The sequence below is a fragment of the Carassius auratus genome, chromosome 14 (assembly GCF_003368295.1).
Source record: "Carassius auratus strain Wakin chromosome 14, ASM336829v1, whole genome shotgun sequence".
NCBI lineage: Eukaryota > Metazoa > Chordata > Actinopteri > Cypriniformes > Cyprinidae > Carassius > Carassius auratus.
The window spans coordinates 12,273,082-12,300,061 of NC_039256.1; the positions used below are offsets into that span (position 1 = coordinate 12,273,082).

A 26,980-nucleotide genomic window follows, 5' to 3' on the forward strand; every position below is an offset into this window, starting at 1 on the left:
GCAATGCAACATGTAAAAAGACAGTATAAGTCATTATAATCAGTAATTATGTCCCCACTGGATGCAGCCAATACCTCATTTGTAATGGGTTTTATTGTTTTTTGGTTGGTGATATATGAAGAAAAAAAATCTCAATATTGTCAAATTTGTTACGATATTTGATATATTTCTCTATATGTTTTCATTTGCATTTAAATAATCAAAATAAATAAAAATATAATAAATATAAAATATATAAATATAATCAAAATAAAAACTTGGGGAAATAATTTAACTGGGATAATAACAGATGGGGAGCTATTTGCTGAAGCACATAGGTGTTTCTTTATATATATATATATATATATATATATATATACAAACTCACTAACGCACACGCACACACACACACACACACAGATATATATATATATATATATATATATATATATATATATATATATATATATATATATATATTACCAAATACTTATACACTCCCTCTGTCTATATCAAATGACTAGAATTCCTATTAGCAATTCCACATTGCCATAGCCTATGTTTCTCTTTTCACACAACAGTGACAATCGTAGACAATACAATCGAGATCTCATGAAGGAACACAGAGCGGCTGAATGACGTTTTCACTCAGATTGCTAACTCCAGCTTGTTTGTGGTGCTTCCGCAATGAGGAGAGAGTGTTTGCGTCCGAATGGTTGCCAGATTGCACACCGCACTGTATAGCTGGCCAATCAGATCACACCTCGCTTTTCAGAACCATGAGCTTTAAAAAAATCAGCGGGGTTCAGAAAGGCTGGGCATAGAGGAGCAACAATAATGTACATTATGAGGAAAAGAATGTGTTATTTTTTTAAACTTAAACCGCATAAACACATTGCATTACACCAAATACACAAAAGAATGTTATTTTAAACAACGTCATATGACCCCTTTCATGAGTCATTCAAACATGACCCTAGTAAAAAGTCATATATTTAAAATACATTTATTTCATCCTAAGTATAGTTCAAATCTATTAATTACTTAAAGATAACGTGAGTCTTATGGACATTTTTACTAACAGCTGTTATCAGCTTAAAACACCTTTTGGCATTAAAATAGTACTGTCAGGTTTTACTAAAGACGCACAGTGACTAATTAGCGCAGAAAAGGCGTTGACAGTCATTTTGCCACCTGACCTTTTGAATATGCATTTCTAGGAGTTTCCCTTTCTGATGCAACATTTATGGGAGGAGCGTATTTAACACATTTTACTAATATTTACACTATTATTTATCATTAATTTCTTTGCTAGGAGAACGCATTGCAGGAAACAGAGAGGGCGTGGTAGAAGGGAGATGATTTTTCCACATGTATTAATTTATTTAGAAAGAACACTTTAAATTTCCATGGCCATCTGTGCTGTTTTGGAATTGCCCTCTCACACGAATTTGCCCTGTTTAGTAAAACTGGCCCTTACCGATATAAAAGTTATAATGACATTTTATTTGGAATACTACTTGTGCACAAAGCAAATTTCTTAATATTAAGTCTAAAATGTGTTTTAATGTCACTTTTGGTGTTGATTATATGATCTTTGAATAATATTGGTCTTTAAATGCTAAATATTTATAGTGTGCCTGAAGTATACTTGCAAAAGTTCCATTTTAGCACAATCAAATATACTTCAGTATATCTTTAGCACTACTGCAGATTTTAAGTATACCAGTTTAGCACAATACAGGTACAATTGCACAGCATTTTATTAAGTACTTAAATATGAAAATGTATTTGTAACATAAAATAAATGTAATTCAAATACATTTAAGTATATTTATTTTTCACTAGGACAGGCTTGACCAAATACTCGAAATGAGGTAAAAACATTGTGATTGTGCACAATTAATTATTACCACAGGTACACCAACAGAAACAAAACAGAATCTGACCACTGAAATGAATTCTGCTCATTTGAGTTTTGTTATTTCCCTGATTATTGAGAATGTGTTAGATTTACATCCTTTTTAATAAATGCTGGGTGTGTGTTTGCTATAATTTGAGCACAAATTGCTCTCTAGTCTAAAGAATTGGACTTAATCTAATGCCCTCAATCATAAAACCATTCATGAATTAAATACACACTTTTTGACTTAGGATGTGGGTTGGAGATAATTGTAAAAGATAATTGCAATTATCTTTCTATAAAAACAATAGAAGTCTATGATATGTCTTCATTTAGCTATATGTGTGTGTTTCTGGCTTGCTCTATTGATTCATGTCTGGAGCAGAGAGGAGGATCGATACACTGAAATGAAGATTCCAGCACTTGATTGGAGTTTTTATGATTAATCTGGGTAGAGATACAGCATGTAGGACGGTTAGGAGAGCAAGATAGAGGCGAGACTATAGGGTCAGCAGGATAAATGGATAAAAGCCACAGAGAAAATGTTTGTGAACAAGAAACACACGCTTTTGCTGAATCTTCTTACCTTGGTCCTGTGCTTTGTTGGGGTTCCAGGTTCTGAAGTAATCGTCCTATAGAAACACACAATGGAACACATTTAAAATCCTCACAGACAAGCTTCAATGCTACCGTCACGACCTTCAGAAAGAAGAAAATAGCTTTATGATTGAAGGAAGATGTGAGAAAAGACAGAGAGGATGACTTCTGGTCTGACACCGATATAAGTGTACAGACAGACTGTTTGCTGATGTTTTTAATGAAAGCTGTGTAGTAAATGGACTGTCTGCGGAGGTATTCATTTCAAGGATTGAGCCAAACTCAAGTCTGATTCTCCTTCTATCGCAGGTCTCTTTTGTTACACACTATATTTTTAGATGTGGACCAGTCAGTGGTGTCTACTACTTTTCGGTTTTTAGTGGTTAAATGTTCACCCGGATCTATTTGATTATTTTGGGGTTGGCAATATTGTTTAAAAAAAAATACTACTAAACATTGAAAATTTTCTTGACCAGAAACAGGAGTTTTAAAGTATATTCACGAAGTTGCAAAAGAAAAAAGAAATATATATACATAAATTTTTGATGTATGCAATGTTGCTTCCAAAAACGACTTCTCAAACAACTTCTTAACACTATTACTAGACAAAATTACTTTACCTGGAAATGTAGTCGTAAAGGTACAACATAAAAATGCTAAATCCTATGCGTTACAGCAGCCTTTATCTGTATCCCAAGCATATTTGATTTACCCTGCCTCTCTAGGTGCTGCACTGTGATAATGCAAACAAACCATTTCTCTTCTCGTCTCTCTTAAACATATGGGAATACAACAGATCTAAGCCATACATCACCATACATCATTTCATAAAATCAAAACTTATTTATTCCGCCCATTAAAAAGCTGCATGCATTTGGTTAACACTAAATGCAAAAATTTCACAATACACAGAATAAAATGAAATAAAATAATAAATAACAATATAATAAATAACACTTGACTGATAACCCTTATCATAAAGTATACACCGCATGCATAATTATTAGACAAATTGATATTCTGATCATATTTTTTTTTCAGTGAGTTTTAGAAGCAGTAATTTTTTTCTTTTCAGTCTGAGTTAAACCTCTTTTTAGGCTCATTTTATCTGTAAAAGAAAACATGCCTAATCATTCTGCACACCTGAATATAAGGAGTTTTTCAATTCTAGCCTTCATGGACAATTATACATCATTTAGACATATTAAATACTAAATTAATAGTAGTTATTCAGATTGATCTGGTTTGGAATTGTTCCGGTTCAAGACTGTTTTATGAAAGTGGAATAATGACAGCGAGTGAGAGAGATCTGATTTCATCTCAGCGACAGACTTCAGGTGGATCTCACACAACATTAGCGACGTCTGCTGCATTATAAGGGCTTTTCAAATCCGATCGCTAACACAGTCCTGTCCCAAAGTGGAGCCGCTATGGGCTGGATAAACACATCTTTGACATCAAACTCTCATTAGGGGCTCTTTAGCTTCCAGCAGACTGATGTTTTAGTGTAAAATATGTGGTTCATTTAAATTAAGAATGTAATTAAAAACAATAACTTGTGCGAGAATAAGTTACATCTGTTGGTAAGCTACAGAAGACCTCCAGTGTATCATTCCAGTGTAAACATCTATAAGCTACAGCTCTCAGGCCGTGAGCGAAAGCCAGGCTATAATTCTGCTCAAAGTTTACGGTGGTCTTAGCAAAACTAGGCCAAATGTGTCTGTGGGCTCATGGCTCCAAATCAAAGGGGAACTGAGGGAAAGGTGAAACTCATTTTACCCTCAGAATGACAAAATCTGAGTCTGCAAATCTGCGTGATGAAGCAGAAGCCCGCAAACTTTCATAAACCGAACGGCGCTGCTGTAACCTTTATACACAGCAGCCAAACTTCTCTCAGTGGAAATGATGACCTTTGCGAGTTGTCTTTGAACGCTTTGGGTTCAATACAAGTTAAGATTAAAAGATCTTGTAAAAACAAGCAGAAATGTGTTTACAGTAATGAATATTCAGCATCGGGAATCATCGGTGCGCAAGATGCATTATCTAAAATATCACATTTTTTTGTTTTGCCATTTTATATATCACTCACAGACACACACACAAAAAACATTTTTGAATCATTTTTTATAGAAATATCTATATGATATATTTAATATGTTATAGTTTATAAATGTTATTGTTTTGATAATGGGATACTGAAGTTCAATAAGTTAATATTGTGAGTTACATTTTAGACACAATATTGTTGGTTTTTGCTGTATTTTACCAATGAAAATAGTCTCAAACATAGTTCAGATGGCAGATGAATAAGCATTTTTGAACAAATCAATGATTCATCCATGAAGAGTCACTTGCTTTGTTTCTGAATGAATCAGTCATTTGAAAAATCATTTGAATAAATGACTCAATGACTAGCTCATTAAATCTTTCTCACCGCCACCTGCTGTTGGTTTTAGTTTCAATTTCAGAGTATCAATTCATTTTGAAGGAACATTTCATATTTTAATATTCAAAATGTTATTTATAAAACTTTAATCTAATAAGATTATCCATGCAGTTGTAATTGCAATATCAGTGCTAATTTAGATCCTGCTTCTGTGTCACTTCTGCAGTGAAAATAAAAATTATTTTGTTGATACTGATTTCATTTGACAGTCTTATTATTCAAACTGAATTGTTTGAATCTGACATAAAAGATGATGCATATATCTAATATGGTTGGGAAAAACTGTCCTTATAAAAGTTAAACACACCTGGAAATCAGTTTAAGGTGACAAACATGGAAAATGTTATTTTAATTTCTATCCAAAGATACCAGAACAAAAACACACTCAGCAACATAATTATTATAAACTAAATACAGGAAACTATTGCACATCTTAACTAGGAATATATGTTTTGAAAGTCTAGTCATAAAACGCACACATGGTACATGCTAACGTTTCTGAGAAAATCTCATTATTTTTAAAATCAGAAAAACATGGCTTTTAATATAACCATTACATCTGAAGTAGATTTGAGTGTGCTGACTGAATCAAAACACTAATGCACTTCAAGCTGCACAGTCATTTACATTCGGACCGTGTTATTGCTCCTGCTCCTTCAACATTCAGTGTCCTTCAAACACAAGATACTGTCTGAGTATACAATCTCCAAAAACATGTCAACACTTAATGCTTGAATGTCATTGCAATGGATATGAAAATACTGAAACATCCGCAACAAAATAAAAAAGGTAACTCTTAACTTTTTCTTACTTCTTTTTTTTTTTCATGAAATTCACAATTCTGACTTTTTTCCATTATATTTCTGAAACTTATTTTTCACAATTCAGATTTTTTTTGTAAGTCTGTTTATAATATTTAAAAAACATATTATTCTAGTAATTGTGAATTTCATATCTCACAATCTGTTTTCTCATAATTCTGACTTTTTATATCTCATAATATATCTCAATATATATATATCTCAATATATATATATATATATATATATATATATATATCAAAATTCAGACTTCTGTGTTGTAATTCTGAGTTTAGTTCTAACAATTCTGACTTTTTTTCTGCATCTACATCAAGTCAGTTTTATGTTTTCATTCCATTACGAAAACAAACTTCCATTACAAACACACTTTGGAATCAGATCATTTGACAAAAAGAAGCTTGTGAGTTTACAACACTACCCCCAGATGTAGTGTTGAAGATGAAGTCAGTCACTATTGTGTATATCTCAGGTCAGTGGGTGACGTTGCAAGTTGATGCAGTTCTGTAATGTGATTCTCTCTGTATCTCTTTGTCTCCATATGCATTTCACATTTTTTTAATTGTGGCTACAAAACAGCTAGTGAGAGAGGTTTTAGCGGCATGCGGATGAGCGCGAGAGCGTTTATCTGTAACCCACACACGACAACATAACACCTGCTGCACAAATAACTATCACAGACAGGAATTGGGTCCACAGATTCATTTGATCTTCCCCTCTGTCTCTCTGTGGTTTAGGTAAATGAGTGTTGCGGGCAGGCTGGTGGTTATCTGCTGTCAGATTATCCATCTCATGTTTGCCCCGCAGACAGACAGCGCGGCTGGAGTGTGTTTGAGAAAAGTCAGAAACTGTCTCCCAGTTCACAGGAGAATAACTGACTCTGGCTGCGTGTTTGTTCCTCTGCTTTCCTTTCACTTTCTGTTTGCTCACTCGTCCCTTCACTCTCTCGCTCCCACTCCTGCTCTCTGATGTTGTTCTGCGTTGACAGTTTAGAGCCCGCGGGCATGACAGGTCAGCCGTACACTCAGAGACGGCCGCGTGCGAGTGTGTGTGTGTGTGTGATGTTGAGTGAGGACGGCAGCAGGACAGAGCAGACGAACACACTAAAGCTGACAGATAAAGTCCCACTGACAACACACACACACACACACACCACACGCTGTTTTAAATGCAGAACTACCTCACAACCACTGAGCAGATTAGAGTTTTAATTAACATATAGAGAGAAAAAGATTTTGATGCTTCTATATTGTGTGTAGAAAAAACTACTTACCCCAAAATTTGAAATAAATTATATATATATAATATATATATATATATATATAAACAAATATTCTCAAATTTTGTAAGAAAATGTTTTATGTTTTTGAATGAAGCTTTTTCTGCCCGCCAAGGCTGCATTTATTTGAGTAAAAATACTGTAATGATTGTGAAATATTATTAATATTTTAACTGTTTTCTGTTTAAATATGTTTTCAAATGTAATGTGTTTATTTATTTATTTTAGGATTATTTGATGAATAGAATGTTCAAAAGAATAACATTTTTTTGAAATATAAATCTTTTGTAACATTTAAAATGTTTTGACTGTCCCTTTGATCAATTGAAGGCATTCTTGATGAATCTTACTGAAACTTTTGAACGGTGTACACATACGCACAGAGAAAGAAGAGAGGATTGTGGATGTTACTAAACAAGTGAAAAATCTTTGTATACAAAAATGTTAAATTGTTTATCTTACCTCAACCTCCTTATCAAGAAAGCAGAAAAAGAGAAAGAGATTAAAATCAGGTTATCAGTCATCAAATGATCAATGAAAACTGTAAAATGTTTTGGAGATTTAATGAGGAAGTATCATTTACTTAAACAGATTGCATATCATATCTCACTAAGGAAAGCATCATTAGCATAAAATCAGTGATGCACATCACTGGAACAGATTTGAAATAAACAAATCAGGAGCTAAAACAGATAAAGTGAACGCAAAATTTGAGTTACTTATTGTTAACTCATTGATTACAGCCAAATCACAGATATAACAACATAAGCATGAGTGTGTTACTGCTGAAATGTGTCTTATAATACATAAAAAATGCTGGGTCTTAGAATCAAACATGAGTGATTCAAACCAATGAAATATCAATCAATAAAAAAATGATTTCAATGATGTATCCAGCTGGGACAAGAACACACCAACACACACACACACACACACACACCAACATGTATCCATAGAAAAACACACACCCTGTGGGTTATTTCATGTGTGAAGTGATACAGGATATTATGAGAGAAGACATGTAATTCTGAAAGCATTATAGCTGCCGCTCGCAACTGAGGAAGAAAACAATAACAGCGGTGCACGTACACATCTTTGAGATAAAGACATGATCATTATTAATAAATACTTCAGCTCTTGAGGTCTTTCACCAAACAGCTTTTGTCCCAGCAGCTGATAAAATGTTTGGAATAAACACAATAAATCAATATTAAGATCTTAAACTTAGAGGACGAACACACACACAACACCACTGAGTTTCTATTGAGTATGAAAACCGGTCACGCTGTATTTTAAGGTCCAATTCTCACTATTAACAAACCATTAACTATGAATTTTGCCTCAATAAACTCACAATTTGCTGAATATTAATAGTCTGTAAGGTATTTGTTAAGCTGAGTTATTGTTAGAATTAGGGATGTAGAATATGATCATGCAGAATATGTGCTTTATAAGTACTAATAAACAGCCAATATGATAATAATAGGCATACTAATCTAAAAGTATTTTTGTTTTACACTACAGTAGGACTATTTAGGAACTTGTTTCCTCTTTTTTTTTTTTTTTTTACTGCTAGCTGTCAGCAATTCATGCTGCACTATTAAGCTTTTATTACAATGGAGATGACAGTAGAGCTTTTATTTTGAAGGAAACCTCCAGTTTCAATGAAAAGAGACTTCACTTTGAAATGGGCAGCACAAATAGACTCGATCAAGGAATATTGTGCTTTCGGTTTAAGTTCATTTGACAAATACTGTGCCAAAGCATAATGGCCCAAAACACAACTTTAAAGACCTTTTATGTTAAAATAAGAAGTTTACATATATTTGAAAAACTAAAACACTTGCCCAGAAGACATATCGTTTCAACTTCTCATGTGATTATAATAATATCAAGATATTACAATATTGATAATATTGTTAATTAACTACTTAAGTGTAGATATTATGAAAATGATTAATTTGTTTAATGCCGTTTTCTTTCCTGAATTAATGCATTTCCTATTCAAACGGAAAGTCGAGGTGTTTGAATACCCCAAGGCTGTAATGCATTTACTGAACTTGACATTACACTTTTCATATAAAAACGAGTTCTAATGAAATCACATTGGATTTTAATTAGTTATCAATCATTCATGAGAGCATTAACATGGAGTAATAGATTCATGGGTTATTAGATGGATCTCGTGGTTTTTAAACCTGCCCTTCATTCAGAAAGCATTGGCTTCTTTTAAACCAAACCCAACATCATTCATTTGAGAAAATCACTCAAATCCTGCCCTAATTTCACCAAAGCACTTGTTCACACTCTCATTTCTATTTTCGAGGGCGAGTGCAGACAGAATGAAGAAGTGGGAAAAAAACAAGTAAAAATATAAAAGCAACATGCATTTGCATTCAAATCATCCGCATCGATCTGAAGAGGCCATTTTTCAATTCAATTAATGCTTAATTTCTCTGTATCAACACTGTTTTGGTCATTTGAATGTTAATTGCGTGTGGTTTAACTAACTCTATTAGTTCTTCGAAAATCCATCTAAATACTGTCAAAGTCGGAGTCACGCTTGACTGTGTTTGATATGCTAATCTATCACAAACATCACAAGCCGTCGCTGCAGCTCTTCTCAGAAGCTCAGCGCTTTCCTTTCTTTTCTCATTGTTTCCTCTCACTTCTTCAGCTCAGAGGGTTTAGGATTTGCTGTTTAACCCATCTAAGTACAAAAGAAAATCTGTAAAAAATAACATCTATGTAAAGAAAATGGTACCTCTGGTTGCCAGATCTTTGCTGTTAAATATATGGTCTCAACATTTGTAGTTTTACAGATTTACCTCAAATTTACAGTAATAAAAACATTAAATAACAAATACTAAAAGCTGACTCCTTTTTTTTTTTTACCTTTGTAAAAGTGGTGGGCACTATGGCAAAAATGATCATATTACAATCTTTTTTAGAAATTCACAATTTTATCAAGATTCTTTGTCATGTTGATTTGTCTGAGCAGTACAGCAAAACTAATTTCCCGTTTAAAAAAATAATTATATATATATATATATATATATATATATATATATTATTTATTTTTATTTTTTTAAGGTAACAAAGCATAAAATAAAAAAGAATGGCAGATATTTAGGCTAAATTTAGCAAAGATAAAAAAAATCTTTATTTTCATTATTTTATCATTAAAGTCATTATTTTATCTTTGTTAACACAGAATAAGAACAAACATACACAAATTACAAATAAACATAATACGAATAAAACAGTACGTCTATTCAGCAGTACTGAATTAAGAAATATAAAAAGTAAAACACTATATACTTAAACGCTACATATGTAAATTGATTCTAATGGAAGTTCTCTATTAAAGAGCTTTGTGTTTTTTGTGTTTTGTTGTTGTATTAACATTAAAAGAATAGTTAACCCAAAAATAAAAATTCTGTCATCTGTCTGTTAATTCTGTCATAGTGTTTTATTTTAAAACCATAATTCACTCTCAGGCTGTTTTAAACCTGAATGAGTTTATTTTTTCTGTTAATATTATATTATTAAATTCAATGGGGACCGGCTACTGTTTGGTTACTTACTTAAAATACCTTCTTTTGTGTTTAGCGCCAGAAAGAAATTAATACAGGTCTGGGACAACATACAAGTGAGTAAATAATGACAGAAATAATTTTGAGTGAACTATCCCTTTAATGACAAGCGGCAGCAGGTTTTTAGTTCTGTCCCTTTAAAGCTGCACACATCTAACATTCATGCACGCATCCGTATTTCCCTCAGTTGTTTACTTTCACTTTAAGCAACTGTGTTTATATATAAACCTTGTGTGTTTATGACAGTATTAGCACAATCAGATGCCATACATAACTTCAGTAACTAGGCACTATTTGACAGGCTTTTGTGTGCACGCTTCAGCTGTATGCACTGGAAAAGTGCATCAGAACAGCATGCAAATGAAATGATTAACCAGCAAAATTTTTAATGCAAATAATGTACTTTTGTGATTGTGAATAAGTGCAGTGTCCTACCGCAGAGTTAACACTGACGTTAATGTATGTTGCATTGTACAGTATATTGATACAGAGGCGCCAGAACTGCAACTGATAGAATGTGTGCTGTAGCACAATACTACAATATTTCTCCAAAAGCAGATCGTGGAGACATTTTTATCGTCCACAACCAAAAATCTCCATATCGCACACCCCAAGTTTATAATAAACTGATTAGCAACCTAAAACCTAAGGTCATAAAGAGAAAGTCACGTGATGAATCAAATTTAATCACAAATAACATAAATTATATATAAAATTTAATATATATATATAAAATAGTAGAAAAAGTAAACGACTATTCTAGACTTTTCTATGTACACTGTCATACACACAAACATAAAACACCATAATGGAAACACACATAACATGAAAATAATGCAAAAAATAAAATAAAACAAAGCAACATTTTTTTTTTTTCTAAAAATAGCATTATTTACATGAATGTGCCATTCGACCTATACGTTTTTCACCATATATATCAAGAGAAACAGCAATGTTATATTTAGTTTCACTAAAACAATTAAAAAAATACTTTAATTAAAATGTTAACTGAAATAAAATAGCATTTAAATTACTTTATTTCCTCTAGTTGCTAATTCAACATTTCTCATTTTCATTTAGTTTAATTTGAAAAACTAGATTTAAAACTAAAATAAAAAAATATAAACAAAAGAAATGGAAAAAACCATTTAAAATAACAATGAATTAAACATATAAAAAACTATAATATTATCTCTAATTATATTAAATATAATTATTTTTATTACCATTTTACCATTAAAATTAGCATCTTTTTATTTATTTTATTTTTTCCTGTGAATTGCCTTGATATCTGAACATCTGGAACTGAAATCCTGTGAGCACAGCTAAAGCACAAGATGTACTGGAAAACTAACAGTTGGCTTTCTTCAGGTATTACAGACATGCTTACTCACATCAAGGTGAAACACCACAAACTCGCTTATTGGCAAAACTGAAAGCCAAAGGATTATGGGAAATGCAGTAATGAGGGGTCTAGAGGTTAACAGCTCAGACACATGAGATTTTCTAAAAATAAACACCAAGTCTCTCTCTCCGTTCCTCTTGATTTCTCCTCTGGTGTTGTCTGATAGCACACCACACAGCCTGTGGCTCTCTCCTGCTGTAGCGTATCAAAAACCAGAGACTCGGAGAGCTTCAGAGCGGCGCCATCTGACATGCAAACTTTACAGCGTCATCAGAGGGAACATAACGGCCCATGTAAAGTTTACAGGTCCCGCTGGAGCACAAGAGCAGAGAGTGCTGAGACCTGTGTTTATGAGCGATGTGCAGGTTTGTCGTTCTGACTGCTCAAGTACACGACAGATAAATAAAGCCAGTTCTCAGGGATTTCGGGAGGATGGGCCGAGACCCATCTGTGCCATTTTTTTTAATTGTTGGTCTATGCAGACATGAATCAAACAGACATCTTTTGGCTCTTGTAAGGCGTCTCTTTGGTTTTTTCAACACTTTGTAGTAGAAGTGTTGCATGTCAAGTTAAAAATAGTTTCAAATATGATGCTGTGTGCAACTGAATCCAGCAGATTTTGCCTTGTAAAGCCTGACATATAAAAGAATAGGCCTAGTCAAAAATAAAATGGAAATGGAACAGTTTATTGAATCTTCAGACCTGAAGTGTGTTGAGCATCATACAGTATTTGATCCATCAGGCTTCTATGGCTCATATAGTCTAAAATAGTGAGGATATGGAGAAAAAAATAACAAATTCAGCTCCGTTTTATTCCAAGGCCCAAGCTGAGCACAAAAATGAAATTTGGTGCAGGGGCTGTTATTTATAGACATAAAACTGAAGATGAAATTCTGATTGTAATGTAAATCAATGAGGTTTCATAACAGTCGAGCAGATACTAAAATGACAAATATAACTCGTCACTCTGTATCTCCAATAATGTCTTAGTATTTAAGTATTTAAATGCTTAATTTGTTGATCAAAACATTAAATGTAATGTAATACAATGATTGAAAGATAAACAAAGAAAAATTCACAAAAAAAACCTTATAATTATATTTTAAAAACACAGATTTTTCTTACAAATGATGACTGGATAATCAAGTAAAGCAAGTAAATCATGCAAACTTTGTTTTCCTGATCAATTACAGCTGTGTGTTTCAGAGAAAGATGTGTTTGCTTCATCTCCATGACAGTCTCTGAGAGAATCAAAGTGTTTGTTAGTGTATAAATCCTTTTTTTGTCTGACCAATATATTTTCTTTCAATAAAAATCAAACTTGTGCTAAATAACTTGATACGCTTTGTTGCTTAACGTTTGTGACAAATGACATGGAAAATCTGAAACGATGAAAACAGAAACTAGCTTCTGAATGAAAGTGCTGTGACTGTCAGCTTAATTCAATCAATAAACACTCACTAATCCAAAATAATTAGTCAAACAAAGACACATGAGCGGGTGAGATGGATGTGTGTGGTGTCTACAGAACACAAACCAAAAACTCCGAAACGGTTGAGTAGACAGGAAATCATCCATGACTCCACAAACATCATCAGCACACTGTAAACTCGCTTAATCTGTTTATAAATACACCAAACAAGCCTCCATAATTACAAAGATCTTGTTTAGATTGAAATTAAACATATTGCTTTATTTTCCTGTAGTTCAGACAATAGATCACAGAGCTAGCAACACCATAGTCATGGGTTTGATTCTCAGGAAAAGCAAGAATTTATAAAATGTCAGTCATTCTGGATAAAAGCATCTGTCGATTGCATAAATGTGAATGTAAATTGAATTTATCGTATTTTCCGGACTATAAGTCGCACTTTTTTGCAAAGTTTGGCTGGTCCTGCGACTTATAGTCAGGTGCGACTTATTTATCAAAATTAATTTGACATGAACCGAGAGAAATGAACCAAGAGAAAACATTACCGTCTCCAGCCGCGAGAGGGCGCTCTATGCTGCTCAGTTCTCCTGTAGACTACACTGAAAACACAGAGCGCCCTCTTGTGGCTGTAGATGGTAATGTTTTCTCTTGGTTCTAAATAAATGCGACTTATAGTCCAGTGCGACTTATATATGTTTTTTTCCTCATCATGACATATTTTCTGATGCGACTTATACTCAGGTGCGAAAAATACGGTATAATGCTTATTGTATTAGTGTCCAGTGTTATTTTAGTTTGTTTTTTTTCTATACTAATATAGTGTTTATTGGTAACGATAGCTGACATACAGCGCTGTTGAGCTAAGAGCGTCCCGAGTTCGAATCCAGAATCGAGGACCTTTCCCGATCCCGCCCCCTCTCACTTCACTTCCTTTCAAGATCTGGCAAAAATGCCAAAAATCAATCTTTAAAAATATGTAGATTTTATTCATATTTTTATTAGTATTTATTTTAATATTTTCCTTTTTCATTTCATATGTTTTTGTCATTTTATTGTTTTTTTCTATTTCTATTTAGCTTTAATATATTTTAATTTATTTTTCATTTTTAAATCTAATATTTATTTAATCTTTATTTCAGTGAACAAAAACAGATTTAATTCTTTCAGTTTCAGTTTTGATAGCAACACTGTGCTTCTGATCAGTGACCAATCACATAATACATTTAGCTGTTCTAATTAATTGTGCACAAAATAGTACACATGAACATACATAAGTGAAATAAACAAGTCCTTTAAAGAACAATAAACAGTGTTCAAAAACTACTGTAAATAAAGCAAATAAAATTCAAGATCCAAACATCTTTTCAATAAACACAGCGATTGCAGCGACTGCATAAATGCAAAAATATACTAAAGCCAAAGTTTTTATTAGCATGTCAATTCGCTCATTTCTTTTACCTGTTCTTGTTTTTGAAGCACTTTTTATAGAACAAATACTTTCACCAGTACATAAACTACTCCTTAAAAAGTATAAAAAATGTACTGACATCAACTGAATCCAGTCCGAACATGGCTTACGATCCAAATGATCCAAGCCCAGTGAAACACATGAAATCGAAATAGAAAGCAGAAGTATGAGATGCTTCCAGACACAGAACTGATGGCACACGCGGCGCCTGCTGCACACTCGATTTCTCACATCCAAACTCAGCGTGACGAGGTGTGTGTGATAACAGGAGGTGAGTTCACCTTCTGTACCGATGACTGCTTGATCCCATCACAGATACGGAGCCTGTCCGCACCAGCACGAGACGTGTTTCTAGTGCCTCCACGCTGAGTGTGTGTGTGTGTGTGTGTTATCTGACACATGTCATTCCCATGAGCCCGGTCCCACTTCACAGAGGAAATAAATCAATGTGTTCGTTTAGTTTTAACATGGCCCGTCTGCTTCCCTGCAGACTCCTGCGGGACTGGAGAAGCCGGAGAGAGTTTATCCATAACACACTCCGGAAGAGAGAAACTCATGCAGTATTCCTCACGCTGGAGGACTTGTGGGATTGTACTTCATCCCTCCATCATTCATCCTCCTTCTGAGACGCACTTGAAGCTACATAAAAACCGGAAAGGTTTTGTGATTGGTGTTCAAGAGATGTTTTCATACATTATTATTAGATATTAGGGCAAAAATTATGCAGAATTCACTTTTACATGTTGTTTGAACATAAATGTGTGTTGGCAGTGTGTGTCCACAACCACCCTAAAATGATAAAAATTCACATGCTTCTTATTTTTAAATCTCTATAAAACATTTTTCTTAGAGCAAGCCGTTCACAGAATCTGTCAAATGTGACGTCACACATTGGTGCCAGCACCATCACTCTTCCTGATAGTGAAACAACTTAAAATCAGTTAGATATTTATTTTATTTCTGTAAACTCATGATAACAACATAACTTTGTGCTTTTGTAAAATAATAAGAACAAACAGGATATGCTTTCAGCCATCTCTGTAACACTGAACTGGAGTGGGTCACAAAAAAGAACCAACACTCATGGTTGCCTCACAGACATGAGAAATGAAAAAGCTTGAAAAACTTACTTTTAAATGAACCAATTCAAAAGAAAATCAGATACTCCCTAATTATGTAATTTGTATGAAAGTTGCATTTCTCTCTAAAGGCCCAGTACTGCAGAGATGAGAGTCACCACTGAGAATTGCATCATTGCAACCGACAAGGAGTCAGAAAACACTAGTTTATTAATAAATAATTAAAATGTCTCTTTTTGTCCAACACATTAATAATCATTAGTCTAATTTTGCCTGTTTTTTGTGCCAAACTTTGTGCATGTGTTTGAGTGCGGAATATTTTAAGGCACATTATGGATTAGTGTTATTAATTTAATATAAACATACAATTAGTTGAATAAGTCACCTCTGTAACAAGTTTTATTTTTTCTCTTCTAAAATATAAAACACATTTATAAACTGATGCTTTGCTGATTCCAGAACTCTAATTTTTGGGATTTATGACTCATTCTTCGCACTGGTCGCTCTTTTGCAACTAACTTTCTCAGTTGCTCAGTCGCCATTTATATTACTTTTTTTTTTTTTTTTTTTTGACAATACGGGATTTATCAATGCATGCTGATGAACTTTTATCATAGTTTATAGTTGTATAGTTATAAACGAAAGTGTTCAACATTTAGCGGATTCTTTCCTCATAATCATTTGTGATTTAAATTTTGTAAATGGGAGTTCCTCGTTTTCTGCGTTTTCACCCGAGTTATGTGCGCTTTCACTTTCAAGAAAAGATAACTGTCTGTTTTGCTTTTATCTATACCTTTTACTTTTTAAGACTATAACAAAAGATGGATTAATTGTTACTCTTAATTAAAAAGCACAACAATGATAAAACAGTAGGTCACAATGACAAACTAGCTCACATAACGTTTATTAACAAAAACAAACAACGTGCTATATTACAGTAAACAGTATTACATATACTGACTGATAAATTACAGAATGGTTTACAAACACTGAGAAATCAAATAATAGTAATAATAATAATAATAAAGTCTCCACTGCATAACGTGAAGTAAATAGCATAGATAATAGACTTTCCGAAATGAAAACAAAAAGAAAAGTAAAACTAAACTGGATGTTGCTGACAGGTTTTAAATGTTTTTCTCAAGAATGCCAACATGTTTGTATCCCACTGGACTGATGTCAATCTGTGAACACTGGCTTCTTGTCGAAACTCAAGTGCAGATTTTGTGAAACGTGCAGATTTAGTAATAAAAAGGAAGTGCATTAACAAGAAACCGAAACCCATGACATAACAATAAACCTGACATGCATGCCTTACTAAACCTGCTGGAGGAAACATCGATAATAATCTAGAGAAACACAAGGGGTATTTATCACAAAACTAATGAGTTAAACTAGAAACACCAGGAGACAATCAATGAACACAGACAAGAACACAAGAACAGATCAAAATAAAAGACAAAGTAATATTTCAAAAGAAATGACCATGAACATGAAAAAACAAGAGCAAAAAAAAACTTCAATTTCAGCCAATTTAACGTACAATGTCTGTTCGCAAAGCACTGTTTATGCCGTTTCCTGCTTCAAAAAGACAATACAAGTCAATTGTTCCTGAGGATTTCATGTGCTTCTGCAAAAACATGAGTGGCTCTTAAACCCTCTGCTCCTCTCGTCCGTTTCAAAACTATTTACAGGAGGATCACAGGAGAGACGAGTTCAAATGTTCTCTGTGTTTAGTGACAGCATGCAACAGCTGCTACAGGAGATGAGAAATGTAACATACAGGCTGTTTGACATCATGAAGGCATTACATTATCAGCCCATCAGTGATAAACTTGCACTTTCCTGCTTTAAAATGTGTGAATCCCCATTCCTCAAAGAACTCAAGGTCAAACTCAGACTGATTCAAAGGGATATTAATCCATATTTATATATGCTTTTCAGGATGGATCTCATTAAATAATGACTTAATTATTGTGAGATTTAAGGGAGAGCAGACTGACCTCACTCTTTTATTTTCTCTCTCTGTCCACAATGTTTTATTAGGCCTCCACACACACACACACAAAATCCTTTAAGGAGTCATCCTTCCAGAGCTGCTTCTGTGTACAACTGTTGGCACAAGCTACATTAAAGTAATAATTACGTTTTGAATATAGATTTTCTTCTTACAAAAATGCATCTATTCGCTACAGGAGGCCTTCACCCACCAGATCCGTGTGAGACACTTTTTTTAATGGATGGGCGCTTTTTATTGAACTTCTTTTTAACTTATGCATGCAACACCCACTGAGTGGCATTAAACGGCTTGAAATATCGAAGACAATTTTTTATCTCCGAATGGATTCGTTGAAAAGAAGATATACACATAGGATGACTTGAGGGTGAGTAATTTATGGGCAGATTTTCATTTTTGGGTGAACTAACCCTTTAAGGTCCACAGAAAAAAAACGTGTTTTATTTATTTGTTTGTCTTTACACACCTTAACATCTCAGTCATACTGTCAACTGTTTGTGTCTCGCCTCCTGTTTATTTCACAGAATCTGTGCCAATATCATGGACCATAACTATGTCTTACACACATCCATTCTCTTGTTCTTCATAGGTAACATACAATTATATAGGAGGTGTTGATTTATTTATTTTTTTAGCTCCTTGCATTGTTTCTTATCATGAAATTTAGTTGTATATGCGTTGTGACAACAAATTAGTTTTACTTAACTTAAATGTCATTGTAGGCAACTAAATGATCTCTATTATTGGCCACTGACTAATATAAATTGATTTCATTCTTTCCCACTCTTAGACTTTTTGAACAAACAATAAAATCATAAGCATCGAATATGTTTAATGTGTTAATATGTTTAATATGTTTAAAACGTTGCTGCACCTACAAGGAAAAAACACCAGTCCAAAACTTACAAGTGCACTGACAAATCATCACGTACCTTCATAGGCCTCTAAAAACAGCCACACATGCCCAAATACTCCCGCTCGAGTACGCCAACAAACAAATGAATCCAAACTAATCAAACAGGCACGTCTCCCAGAGCACAACAACTAACCATAAAAGCACGATGACGTCAAGGGAATTCCCCCGTAACCACCAATCATCAAGACGCACAGAAAACAAGCTACACTCGCTCTCATGTGCCCCACAAGCGCTCATAAACAAATTACTAAATCAATTCACAACGCACACTAAACCAAATCAAATAACTAACAACAAAATGCGCAAATCCAATTAGACGAGCCCCCACTTTGTTACGAGTACTTTGTTAACAAGTGATAGGAGACCATGCCATAAAACAAACGGTACAAAACATAAATTCAATTATCCAACAAAAATATCCAACACAGTTTAAACAAAATCCAAATATGGGGTGTGTGAATGTCAATATCAGTAGTGTAAGGCAAATGCATGGATGTATGATGTGTATGAGTGCAAGTGTTAAGTGTTGATTGTAACAAAAGACAAAAACTTAAACTCAAATGTGCATCAGAGAAGAATGCTCTACCACAACGAGAGCACGCACATGCATTAACTGTACATAAACTCCTGCTTAATAATAAAGAGTGACGATGGCGAAGAGATTTGCTTAATGTTATCGTGCACATTTTATCTTACCAAACATTTCTAATTTGCAATATGAAGACGTTTTTCTGTGAGATCTGCAAGAACTCGCATGCGCGCCGCTGAGGCTGTCTGTCAGTCACACACAACAAGAACGAGCGCGGTACACGCATAACAGTACGAAAACTCCCGCTTAATACAAAGAGTGACGATGGCAAAGAGAGCAAAACGTTCCAAAGTGTGGTTATACTTCACTAGAGTTAATGCTGACAACCCTCGTTGTCATAAGTGCTAAACAATATTCGCATGTAAGGGTGGAAACACAAACATCGACTGCCTAGATAGCTCGTCTCTGGTTGTTGCCCCACGTCAGGTATGTATGCTAAAATCATTTAGAATCAACGTTGTTCACGTCATTTAAAATAAATGTAAAATCTCCCTGGTTTGCTAACCTTATGTAGAAATTCTGTTGATTTCTTTTGGGAAAAATTAGAATGAAATCAACATATTTTCTATTTGTTTTTAAAATTCCAAATAAGGAAAAATCAGTATGTAAATGTAAACATTTATTTGGCTAACTTAAATGCACAGCACCTCAAGTTAGTTTACAAAATAGTCAATTGCCACATTTTTCAACCTTTTTATTATATATATATATATATATATATATATATATATATATATATATATATATTTTTTTTTTTTTTTTTTTTTTAAGCTGCAGCTACTATGAACCAACCAACTCCTCCTAACACCTCTGGTCCAAGACAAGCCCATTATTAATTTTACACTAAAGCTTTTAGCCACAGGAACAGAGCAGGAAGATAACGAGCAATCCAGCAGCAAATCTCCTTTTTAAACAATTCTTCTCAGGTGACAGCAATCAAGTCTGAAATAGAGGAGGGGCAAGAGAACAAGCAAAGACAGGCCAAGGGCCGTAACAATGACAAACATACAGTACATTCATCAATAACCATGCACGGTTGCCATGTTTTAGATCTAATTTCCATAGTTCTGTCATAAAACTGCTTGATTGTCTGATACTTCTTAAAAATTCAGTTGTTATGCTTTCAAATGATAAATGTATATTCACAAAAATCGTTTGTGAGGTCACTTCAATAATATTAATGAAGTGAAGTTTTACAGTGAAATTTTAGTAAATCATTGTGTAATGTCAATTTAATAATAATAATAATAATAAATAAACACATTTCACATACAAATGAAACCAGAGAGTGACTAAGGGGAGTAAATAATGACAGAACATACATTTTTCAGTTAATATTTCCTTTACCTAATTTGGTGTTTCCAGTCAAAAATGGCCGGCCTTTCAAAAAATGCTTGTAAATCTCTCATTAATAATTATTTTGATTAGATCATCATCTAGTGTTCTAGAATAGAAGAGTATCCACATGTATGTCACAGTGGACACATCGGCGCAACGGACAAGAAACGCAGCATCACACATCGTAAAATGGTAACATTTTACAGAAAGAGCCCATTTGTAACATTAAGATGAATGAAAGCAGTGGAAGTATTGTTTCTTGTTAGTGTGTATTAATTTCAACATTTACTATTACTAATGCATTTTTTACATTTTGAAGTTTCTATAGTTAACATTAGTTAACAAATTATGGATTAACTTTAATAATCAAAATAACAATTCATATTAATATTTTTATTAATTTACAAAGTATGGTTCAGTACTTAAAAAAAAATAAAGTAAAGCACTATTTTGGCTTTTATTAGGTATCCATTTTTAATACTATAAGTTAATTAAATGGTATTTGTTAGTGTGGTCCAACCTAGCTATCAGTCGACCTCTAATCACAACACTGGTAAAAATAATAACTTCTAATAACTGGTTTAATTTACTGGTTCACGGCATCAACCTAAATACATTTGCTTATATCAACACAACTACATTTTATACGGTAAGTGAGGTAGACATAGCAATAGCAGGTTGCGACTTTCACAGAAATAAAAATCTTTAAATATATATATATATATATATATATATATATATATATATATATATACTTATATAGTTGTTATACCCTGTGTTAAAGTTTTAATCCAATGTGATAACATTAACTAGCCTTTTCAGGGTAAAAAACTCTCTGGATCAAAATGACCCAGTAAGGGTTAAGTTAATTTAAGCTATTTTGCATTTCATTTGTCATGATAAAATGGAATGATCTGCATTTCATTGCCTCATTTTAGCATAATCCGCTATAAACCCATCCCAGTGAACCCCTGAAACTGTCACTCTTTCTCAGACATCAATCTCTCCTTCTACTTTCCCTCTGACGTATTTAATATTCATCCGGAGCGACAGATATCCTCTGGTCGCTGTGCTCTTTATCGAATGGTTTCACCTGTGCGCGGGAGCAGAGTTAGTCACCTGGGCGTTTCAAGGCCGTGCGCATGATTTATAGTGATGAACATCCGTCCGGAAGAGCAACACTGCTGCGCTCGCTCTCTTTTCTCCTGCGCTGACGGACGAGTGAGCTAAATCATTTCTCCCACTGCTTTGAGGACAGGGCTTCCACACGGATAACCGCGTGCATGTGAGTAAATGTGTGTCAGAGCCATAAATTGGCGGGACAGAAATAGCCTCTCTATACAAACCCACTACAAAAGGACACAGGAAAACAGCACAGCAAGCAATTACAAAGACACACAACACACACACACACACTCATCTATCTCTGGGGAGTTTGATAAGAGAAGTCTGTCTCAGCACATTTTGCTCACTCTTCTCTCTCTCTCTCTCTCTACAGTCTACAGCTCTTGTTTAAAATAAATAGAAAGAATATATCTGCAGTCTGAATGCATGCATTATTCTAATATGAATGGATACAGTCTTAGGAAGTCATTAACAAAGGCATTTAAAAACTTATATTGTTAATTTTATAGAGAATCCATTGGTGAGCAAGTGATGTCATTTCTCCAAAGAAAGTCCTCTTCAGTGGACTGAGGGTGAGTACATTTTCATTTTTGAGTGAACTTCTCCTTTAAACTAGAGTTTGAAATCAGTTTCACCAACACTGAATATGTAACAGTGAGCAGTGCTAACAGCATAGACCGCATATATTATTTCCCATACATTTCTCCATAAATTAAAGACACAGACATGCAGTTCACAAAAAGAAAAGCATCTGCTGTCAGACATGAGATTATAATTCCATAAACATGCCACAGCAGACTCCCATTGCATCAGATAAACTAGAAACATGCTTGAAATAATCATCCAGCATCTAGTAACCTAAACACACAAACGCACACAGGCCTGCTCTGCTGTATCTCTGATCAAAACTGCTCCAACATGGATATAATAAAGACCTGTGGGACTCCTCAAAACTTCAGATGAGTTTTATGTGGAAATAATGGGATATTTTCCTCTTTTCTCTCACTTTTCTTTTTTGTTCTTTTGTTTTCAAGAACTCCAATAACAAAACAGCAGCTCTCACTGACTTCCACTTCGGTTTCACTCTTCTGCTGTAATTATTCCAGCTCTCCTCTCGCTGTCTATACTGACATGTGTATTAGCAGAGCATCACAAAAAAAGTAGAATAACAATATGCAAAATGAATAAACAAGTAGTTTTAAAATTTGATTTAGATATGACAATGGGGGGGGGGGGGTTTAATTTTGTTTAAACCTTTCAGATTTTACCACTACTTCAAAGCCACGAATTATTATTAGTAAATTAGCAAAAATACTTAAAAATACAATACAAAAATATATTAGTAAAACAAGGAGAAATGATCTCTCTATGTGTCTGTCTCTGGCATCTCGGTGACATACAGCTGCCAGAGTCTGACTGAAATGGAAATGCAGCAGTGTGTGAATTATTCAAGAAAAGGAGAGAGAGAGAGAGAGAGAGAGAGAGAGAGAGAGAGGGAGAGAGAGCAGAAGCAGCAGTTTAAGTCAGTGATGCAGAGAAAGAAAACAAGAATGAAACAACCCATGAGTCAGATGATGGACAAATACAGTTTCCTGTGTTATATGGTGGGGTGATACTCTATAGCTTAACTATATTATTACATTATTACTAATATTTGGAAGATTTTTAACAACGTTCAATGTATCTGAAAATATATGTGCTAGCTCTGAAATTGATTTTTTTACTCAATGCCAAGTTGATTCAATGATGTTTATATAAAATAAGATATAAAAGTCTAGTTCAAAAAAGTCTAGCACTGATTTACAGACTAAATAGTTCATCGAGTGATGATTTACTAAAACACTAAAACTGATTCACTAAAACTGATTAATATTTCATGACCAATGACTCATTGCAAAAAATGTTTTGCCACATTAAATTCATTATAGGGGTTGATTCATAACAAACGATCCATTAAAAGAACAATTCATGGCAATAAAATTCATTAATAGAACTGATTAATTATTCACAACCAATGATTATAAAAAAAAAAAAAAAAAAAAAACTGATTTACAGTTCTCAACAAAGGCTTCATTAAAAGAACTGATTCACAATCCTCAAGAAATGATTCATTAAAAGAACTGATTCACAATTCTCATAAAATGATTCATTAAAAGATCTGATTCACAATTCTCATCAAATGATTCATTAAAAGAACTGATTCACAATTCTCATCAAATGATTCATTAAAAGAACTGATTCACAATTCTCATCAAATGATTAATTAAAAGAACTGATTCACAATTCTCATCAAATGATTAATTAAAAGAACTGATTCACAATTCTCATCAAATGATTAATTAAAAGAACTGATTCACAATTCTCATCAAATGATTCATTAAAAGAACTGATTCACAAATAAACTGAACTGGCCTTAAGTTTACTGCTTTTTTTTATTTTAATCAGAGGTTATTATATATCCGTGTTAACAATTTCAACCAAATAAAAAATTGCATTAAAACCATTCCGATCATCACTTTGCTGGTGAATTTTATACTGTCAGTAAAATAATTCTCTATAGTAAATATTCCACATTTATCAGCCACCTCCAGTGTGAATGTGTAAGATCTGATGTGAATCGTCTCTGTTCGTCTGCCTTTATTAATGTCATCTCACTGAATGCCAGTCATTTCATCTAAATATGGAATTATTCAGAGCATCACATCCTGCAATGACACACACACACATACACACGCAGCATGGAATCCAGATGGCTAATTATCAGTTCATAATCTCATGCACATAGAGGTGTTGTTCTGAGAGAGAGAAAGAGAGCAATGATGCAAATGAAAACAACGTCTGTGAAAAAAACAAAAAACAAAGGACGGACGGAAAAGAAGCGAATGAGACATACTCTAAATCATTTTAAAGCTCCGAAACCCAAAGAAAGAAGGAAAGTGTGATTGAAAAAGACAGAAAGAAAATTAAATGTAGCAGAGAGAGGAATAAAGGAGACAGTCGAGGACATTTTGTCCCATAATACCTCATAATATTACACAGTTGGTTAGAGAGCCATATGTGAGATTTTACTAGAAAACTCAGACAGACAGACAAAGTGATAAAGGGATAAGCAGTGAGGTCACGTGAGACACAGACGGCTCCGTTACCGTTTAAACCATCAGAGATGTGAGCATGTGCTTCATCTGCACACTGAAGCTAATGGAGTTTGATACACAGACATCTATTATTCATGCTGCTAGACTCCTGAACACACCTGTCTGTCTGTCTGTGCGTGTGTGTGTGTGTTTCTCAGAGGAGTCAGAGATGTTTCTGCACTCAAATGTCTTTCTGTTTTCACACTCACTCTCCATGCAGAAAAAGCAGACGGAATTGCAGAATCGAGTAATAAAAATGGAATTTAAAATATAACATGGAATTTCATGGAATTTTCACATTCTGTATAAATAAATCAAAAGTTAGGCTGTGACCTTACTCAAATCGACGACTAGTGTCTTTGAATTTTAAAGCACAAAAGTGTGTGTGTGTCTCATTTTGTCTGTTACACTGAAGCATGTGGACACATCTTCATCTCACTATATGAGACATGAACACACAAACTCCACAATCTCCAGAGCTTCTCTGAGAGTCACTTCACCAGCATTTCACAGATTCATTTGAGAAAAACAAGGGTCTTCATGAGAACCCGATAAAATAAAAGTAACTGTACATAACTGCATTACTATTGTAGAACTTAAAGTACTTCTTAAAGCCTGTTATGCCAAAAAAAAAAAACGTTTTTTTTTATTGTTACATTTTTATTTGATTTACATTTACAAAGATTTGTTTTATGCATTAATTTGATTATCACTATTATTATTATTATTTTTTAATTTAAAAAACAGAACCCAGAACAATTAAAAAAGTTGAATTCAGAATGTATTTAACTATTATTGTTCAAATGTAAAAAAAAAAAATTGTTTAGGGAAAAAAAATCAACAACAGTAAGATGGAAGTTGGGGAAAATTAAACACATTTCAGAGGGCCCTTTATGTGACTCAACAAAACTAGAGCACTTCCATTATAAACCAAGAGCAGGTGACGCAACACCTACTAGAGAAACTAGAGCTCACATTCTCATCACTGAAGGTGAGAAGCAGCAACACAATGCCAAAAACTAGAGCACTTCCTTTAAAATCAGCTCTTTCTGCTTTCGTGCTTCTCACGGGACACCAGACACACTTACACACACTATATGGCACTGTCCGGAAACCTTTTGGGTAAAGGCATGCCATCTCAGCACTAACCAACACATCTACTGCATCTACTCCACAGCCACTTTTTATTTAAGAGAGAGAAGCGCAGCCGGAAAATTAGCATTTAATGTTCAACATGACAGAATTAGTGCACTCACTTTATAATCATCTAAGCAACGCAACTAGAACAGACCCATTAAACGCAGAAGAGCAAAACTAGAGCGCTCTGGTTTTAAACATGTTTAAACATTTAAACATACTGAAGCGTTAAACTTCGTGTTGTGATGATAGTTAAGGTAATTCAGGCTACCTTTCTCTAGGGCGGAGAGACCGATAAGCAGCAGCTCATAATAGCGTTCTCATCTCTGCTCTCTTGGAGATGAGCATGGACGTAAATACAGGTGAAAATGAAAGCTGGAATAATGGCCATGTCTTATCTCCAGGGATGTTCTTATTGGCTGCTCTGAGAGCGTCAGGACACTGGGACACACCGAGACGTCCGATAAAGCACTAATGGAGTCTCTACATTAACATAGACCAGACGCGGTGAGCAGCACAGCTTCTTCAGACTGTATTACACACAGAGAGAGCAAGAGGTGCTCAGTTTGTCAATGGCGCAGTATCATAAGGACTTTTCTGGATTCTTTAATGTAGAGCTGCAACTAACAATTATTTTTTCTGTCGACTAATCTAACGATTATTTTTTCGATTAGTCGACTAATCTAACGATTATTTGTATTACAATAAATAATTAATCTTTT

General features: G+C 34.0%; 1 protein-coding gene across 4 annotated transcripts in view; it reads right to left on the bottom strand.

The window, feature by feature from the left end:
* LOC113113646 (testican-1-like) overlaps positions 1-26,980 on the bottom strand; it is a 224,592-nt gene that overhangs the window by 112,291 nt on the left and 85,321 nt on the right. For 2 of the 4 annotated variants that reach the window (XM_026280018.1, XM_026280019.1), the window contains exons 3-4: positions 7,485-7,493; positions 2,469-2,514 (exon numbers count right to left, since the gene is read on the bottom strand). In XM_026280018.1, coding sequence (XP_026135803.1) covers positions 2,469-2,514; positions 7,485-7,493 — 55 coding nt within the window. The remainder of the gene's footprint in view (positions 1-2,468; positions 2,515-7,484; positions 7,494-26,980) is intronic. The other 2 variants (XM_026280020.1, XM_026280021.1) reach the window with 2 other exon arrangements.